The sequence below is a fragment of the Plodia interpunctella genome, chromosome 1, assembly GCF_027563975.2.
Source record: "Plodia interpunctella isolate USDA-ARS_2022_Savannah chromosome 1, ilPloInte3.2, whole genome shotgun sequence".
NCBI lineage: Eukaryota > Metazoa > Arthropoda > Insecta > Lepidoptera > Pyralidae > Plodia > Plodia interpunctella.
The window spans coordinates 2,612,185-2,618,907 of record NC_071294.1 but is presented as its reverse complement, the minus strand read 5'-3'; the positions used below and the strand labels follow the sequence as shown (position 1 = coordinate 2,618,907).

Below are 6,723 nucleotides of genomic sequence, written 5' to 3'. Positions count from 1 at the left end.
GCACTGTTTTTGAGTTAATCCACGCCGAAAATCATAATAAATCATCGCGCGAAAATGTTCACGAGTTAAATCCATGGCAATGAAGACAAGCTATTTTCAAAATTGGCGCCAATTGAAAAAAACAAATGACAGGGACATGAAAAATATTTATTCTCTAGCCGAAGAGTTCTATTTTCAAATGTTGTAATTACTTTTTAAATATTCTAGAATTATTGGCCAGTTCCGGATACATAAATAGCAGCCCTCGTAACACTTCCAGTAGCACAATCACGTACCAAGTTATTGTTACATACCGATCTTAAATAGGAAGAGGAAAACACCCTTTAAGCGCAGAAACTTGATAACCCATAGATATAATCTCAAAATGTCGGATTTCCCTGAATGTACATACTCAGCAAGTCACGTAGGTACTAGATCGTTAAATATATTCGTCACAAAAGAATACAATAAGTTGATTAATCAAATTTAATTTACTCTTAAGCATCAGACAATGAGTAATACGAAAAAAGATACGAAATGAGTAATGGGCTCATATCTATATCGGTGAGTTTAACGCTAACACTTTTATGTGAATCATACATTTGCATTCTAATTGTTGTACTTTAGTTACATACCGCTGGGAATCGCTATTACGTATTTAGAAGACATTGGTCTTCAGATCACGCACCACGATGCATTCATCCAAGGATATTCTAGTGCATAGCGGGTATCTTAGCATAATTCACCTAGGTTATCCAAAAACGGTCAAACAAAGTATTAAAATAATATATTTTTTGCCATCGAGATATAGTTATTATTTATTTATATCTTTATTCTTCAAATATAGTCAAAATGAAAATCTTAAATCAGAAATTAAAGAGGCAAAGGCGAACTTATCCCATGAAGGGATCTCTTCCATGAACCATGTTATGTAAGGTCCAATGATATTTTCTAATAATATTTGAGCATAACATAATCATAATTATTATTAGTCGTAATTGTTTTTTTAAATTTTTAACTACAATAAGTTTGGCATTAGCATAATGGACTAGGTATAGGTTAGTAATGCCAAAACTATTCAATCGCCGTTTTTACCACTCCTAGCGGTGTTATCATAATCTTTTGCGCCATAAATTACCTAGTCACGTGCGACGACACGTAAGTACTTACTATTTATTTTTCTCTAGAAGTATGGCGCTTCTTCTTATTTGCCTACACATAGTGTAGCCTATGTACCCGAAAATTTAATATGATAAATGGTTTATAAATTAATGAAATAAATGTTACATTTATAGCAAATACATACATTACCAAATTCAAGAAATAATTAAGTCCAAAAAAATATTCTGTAAATTAACTAAAGTAATCGAAAGAGAATTATTTTAATTCAATCGAAAGCAACTGAACAAGCCAGTATTGGCAAGTCTATATTTTTACTTTCAACTGGGAGACATACACACCTTATAAACTTTGGACAAACTCAGAAATTGAAGTTTTTTATGTATATAATAGGTTTAATAGGTATAATACACAGAAGTGTATGCTACTAATAATAAGGTCCTGTTTTGGTATACAAATAGGAACCTAACAATTAAATCGCAATCGTGGGTCGTTATTTGTTCTTCGATTGACACCTATATTTGACCTAAACAATAGTCAATTTGAATAAATATGAATTTTGATAGTGTTACCTATACCTATACTTAGTATATAGGTTATACTAATTATATTTTGATAGTGTTACCTATACCTATACTTACCTACAAAACTACTTTCATTCAATCATCTTTAAAATTACTTTCAAGAATTATATTTTAAATTCGATTCTTTTCCCGCGGTTCTGTCTTCTGTCTGAAGAGGTGCGAGGTTCACATTGGCCAATATGTTTTATATACCGGTAGTGACATCTATGTTTATATACGGAACTACATTTATTTGGGTAATGCTATTGTTTTACCTATATCTTCTATTTAGCGAATATAGGTATTACAGTACCATAATTAAATTTAAGGTTTTATTCATACATATACCTATCTATTAAAAGTCACAGATTTCGAATTCTACATTACGTTTTCATAGTCTATGATAGCAAAACTGCAAGAGTTCAGAGCCACAGAAAATACAATGTCAAACGTTGAAAAATAAAAATGAATAGTCTATAGAATTGACAATAATGGCGAGCACGTCGAGGTCTGTTTTTCTTTTTTATTTATTACATTTACGTGCTTATCGAATTAGTTATGTTAATAAAAAGCTGATACTTTTGTTGTTCATTATGTTTAGAAGTAAGTTCTCAGAAATTCCGATTGAAATGCAAAAAGTGAAACAGTTTATCCGAAGCTGCGATTTCTACTTGTTGATGGTTTAGTAAATTAAGTGTTTTCGTTTCTTCTGTTTTTAGAATTGAAGCGAATAAGGTGGTGTGTTATGCTCATCCCGATGCGCCCCTTATTGAGGATTATAGAGCTGGGGACATGATATGCTCAGAATGTGGGCTAGTCGTTGGCGACAGGTAATATTTTAATATTTTGTAACATTTGCGAAATGTCTGTCGATGCCAGTGTTGTAATGAAGTTTTCTCTCAAATGCAAATGTGCTTTTAATTTCTATAGCTCGAGGTCATACTGACAAGTAATAATCAAAACAAGGATAACATCTATCAATCACATCAACAATTAGGTTGATCTTTGGTTTCAGTACAAATGAAACTTGATTTTAAAATAACACTGAAATAATATCACATAACTAATCAATGTTTGTTGTTTCTGTGTCAAGTAAACTAATGACTGAAACATTGGTTTTCAGGGTAATAGATGTCGGTTCAGAATGGCGTACATTCAGTAATGAGAAATCCGGAGTAGACCCATCTCGTGTGGGTGGACCAGAAAACCCTCTTTTATCTGGAGGTGACCTGTCCACAATAATCGGCCCGGGACGAGGAGATGCTTCATTTGACAGTTTCGGAGTCTCCAAGTACCAGAACAGGAGAAACATCAGTAGTACAGACAGAGCACTGATAAATGCATTCAGAGAGATCAATACCATGGCCGACCGCATCAACCTACCAAAGACTATTGTTGACAGAGCAAATAACTTGTTCAAACAGGTGAGTAATCTCAAAGTGGTGGCAGTGTAGTGGTTCAGAGGCTCAAAGACATCTCAAATTTGATTAGGATACAAGTGATTAGTAGGTTTTATGACTTATTTTATGTCCTTCTGTTTATACTCGTAACATTACCTGCAAACATAGATAGCTAAAAAAGGAAAAACTCATATTGAAAAAAATATATTTATTATGAAAATTTTGCCATCTATGAGTATGTACTTAAAGTGTAAAACAAAACAAAATCAGTATTTTTTTTTAAATTATTGATTCTGGTCATTCAAAGTGTTATGGTTTCTTTCTTTTTTATGGAATTTTATGAACTAGAGCATGGAATTTCTGGTCCTTTTCATTGTATTTAAATATTTAATATATTACTATATATATTCAGTTATGCAGTTATTTTGAGAGACAATTCATGCTTACATTTTCTAATATTTATGCAGTTTAGTGGTTATATCAGTACTATCACTGACTATACAGTACATATCTGTCACAATAATATTGTGTCTGGATGGACATTCTTTTCAGGTTGTACATTTGTGTTTATCTTTATGTTTGAAATGAAATATGTATCAATTCCACAGCGGAACTTGGGATAAATGCAGACAAAATTCTTCAGACATAATATCTTAAAATGTCGTTTTCCAGGTACACGATGGCAAAAACTTGAAAGGCCGGGCGAACGACGCCATCGCTTCAGCGTGTCTTTACATCGCGTGTCGGCAGGAGGGCGTGCCACGTACCTTCAAGGAAATCTGCGCGGTCAGCAAAATCAGCAAGAAAGAGATTGGACGGTGTTTCAAACTAATCCTGAAGGCTCTGGAAACATCTGTGGATCTGATAACAACGGCAGATTTCATGTCTCGGTTCTGTTCGAACCTGGGACTGCCCAATTCTGTACAGAGAGCTGCTACACATATAGCAAGAAAAGCTGGAGAGTTGGACATCGTATCAGGACGCAGTCCTATTTCTGTTGCCGCTGCTGCTATTTATATGGCGTCACAGGTATTCAATTGTATCTGTAATATACCTAGAATATAGCATTCTGTTAAAAATAGTGATATGATATCGATAAAAGCTTATTATTTAAGTTGTAACACTTGTAACGTGTATTTTAACTTGTAATGTATACAACTGAACTATGTTTGTATGGGTGCAATTTTGCAACTGAAATTTGAAGCAGATATCTTCGACAAATTGAGCTGAAATTTTGTTGAAATTCATTATTATTATGATATGCATGGCCTGATGCTGCACCTAGATTCGGCTCCTGACGAGAGAACTCATCATCATCATCGGTTCATTGCTTCATAGGGTCATAGCATGGACATTATTTTTTTGTCATGTTTGTCAAAAATGTCATTTGACAATTCAAATGACATTTTCATATTACAATTAATATCATAGTGACGAATTTGCAGTGAATTGAAGTAGCTTGATGTGTTGTTGATCTCTCCATACAAACATAATATCACTTCAGTCCAATGATCCTTTTGGTTATATAAAAAGCTCAAATGTAATATGTGTTCTTTGTACACGAAAGATCTATATCCTATAAAGATATTACAAACAAACACACTTTCACATTTATAACATTAGTATAGGATTTTAAAGACCAGAAAAGGTGTTCATTCCAAATATTTAACTGCAATAACTGAAGCTCAATTCTATGTTTCCAGGCGTCAGAAGACAAGCGCAGCCAGAAGGAGATCGGCGACATCGCGGGCGTGGCGGACGTCACGATCCGCCAGTCCTACAAACTGATGCACCCGTTCGCAGCCAAACTGTTCCCCGAAGATTTCAAATTCGCCACACCCATCGAGTTCCTGCCAGTTATGTGAAGTGTTCTGTGTTGTGTATTGTGTCTGTGCAGTGTTGTGGTGCGCAAAAACTATGTGGTGTATGTTGGCTGACCTAAACATGGATTTGTTTGTTCAGTTCACTGATTTTCTTCTCACATGAAAATATGGTTGCCCTTGTCTTATTATTAATAATTGAGTCTATTTAATTCAAAATACTAAATTACACAAAATTATAACAAATATCATCATATGGCATTGTATATTTCGTATGGAAGCATTTTTTTAAATGTGTCATGAAGTCAATGGATGGAATGAAGAACACAACTTTAAAAGGCCATATTTCGTCAAGTTAAAAAAATATAGGTGCATACATTTTATAATTTCTTAGACATTATAGTTATATATATATATATCTAGCTACTTTGGCGTTTATCATCATTAATGTATTGCCAGTATTCAAAATCTGGGAGGATTTCAAAATTGATTTTCGGCTGAAGGTCTATGACAAAATCTATGTAATCTATGTACATAAAAAAATATTCTCCATTAAGTAATAAAGTTATCAGTTGTGTATCTCACTCTAACCATTATTTTGTTTCTTGATTTTTATTTTTTGATTACTTTTCAATGGTTTATTTAAAATATCTAGATTTAAGTATTAACTTTGTGGGTAATTTAATGTATCATAGGTACATGACTAGACTATCATAGTGTTATTGTGATTCATAATAAAGCCTTATTTATATACATGCATACTGTCGTACACTTAAGTCTGAATACTCCTGTATATTTTCATAAGTTTGATTTAACTGTGTGTACAGTTAATGTGTATATAAATTAGACGAAAGAACCGAAAGAACCGTTGTAATTATTTGTTAATAATATGTATGATTAATTTAGTAGTATATTTGAAGTTGATTATGCATGTTTGTTGTTTTAATGGTGATTGAACAATGATTATTTAAGATAAATGTTTATAAAATTTTTCGGGCTTCATTGTTTTTAGGCGACGTTAGTAGCATTTAGAAATAATGTTAATGCCGGTGACCACTGTTTTTTTTGTCTAGTTTTGTATCATGGTTATTATTTTTTGTCTATATGGCAGATAAATACAGTGAATATATATTTTATATGAACTGAAGTAAATAAGGACCAATACAGCTACTAAATTAAATATACAGCTTGATAAAAAAATATATTTTTATTACACAGTAAGTAGGATTAGGTACAAAATCAGTCTATGATTTATCTATGTTGAAATTACTATTCTGTAAAACTACTATTCTTTCATTTTTACGAATTTCTGTAGTATTATTAGTAGTAGTATTATAATTACTGTAGAGAAATGTAGTAATTTAGTCAGGCTATTTACTTAGTTCATAAAACATATTCATTTGCAGTCCCAAAAAGATGATAATAATCCTTAACCTTTTTCTGTCAAGCTGTATATCGGAAATAAAAGGCTATTATTAAGCCTAGGTACAAAATATGTGAAATCTTGTATTATAAATACAAGAATTGACATATTTTGTACCTAGGCCGTAATCTTATATTTTCACAACAAAATACAATAAAATACAGTTAATACTATGTTAAATAGTCCGTTGAATGAATACATTAACAATTTATGTGCGTATTTAACCTCTGTTGTACTATTGTCACAGATCATATGACGCAACGACTGTAACTGTATTAAGGTGTATTATTACCGATGTATGACTTAATTAGGTTAGTGTGGATGGATAATGCCACAAAATAAATGTATCATAAGTAAATTTGATTTTTTTTTCGTCCCTATAATAAGGCGTTGTCTTTTGGCGGTCACTATTCTCTTAG

The 6,723-nt window shown here is 32.3% G+C and overlaps 1 protein-coding gene across 1 annotated transcript; it reads left to right on the top strand.

Annotated features, from left to right (window-relative positions):
• The first annotated feature begins 2,082 nt into the window (after positions 1–2,082).
• TfIIB (Transcription factor IIB) lies at positions 2,083–6,662 on the top strand. The gene is made up of 5 exons (XM_053748729.1): positions 2,083–2,169; positions 2,381–2,491; positions 2,785–3,085; positions 3,734–4,090; positions 4,765–6,662. Exons 1-5 carry the CDS (start codon positions 2,153–2,155, stop codon positions 4,924–4,926), a joined length of 948 nt encoding a protein of 315 aa, XP_053604704.1. The 5' UTR covers positions 2,083–2,152; the 3' UTR covers positions 4,927–6,662.
• Positions 6,663–6,723: the final 61 nt, after the last annotated feature.

What these genes read in the sequence shown, in the direction of transcription:
- TfIIB (XM_053748729.1), top strand. An exon ending in GGGCTAGTCGTTGGCGACAG is followed by an intron (nt 2,492 to 2,784) that starts GTAATATTTTAA and finishes ATTGGTTTTCAG; the next exon opens with GGTAATAGATGTCGGTTCAG. An exon ending in CTATTTATATGGCGTCACAG is followed by an intron (nt 4,091 to 4,764) that starts GTATTCAATTGT and finishes CTATGTTTCCAG; the next exon opens with GCGTCAGAAGACAAGCGCAG.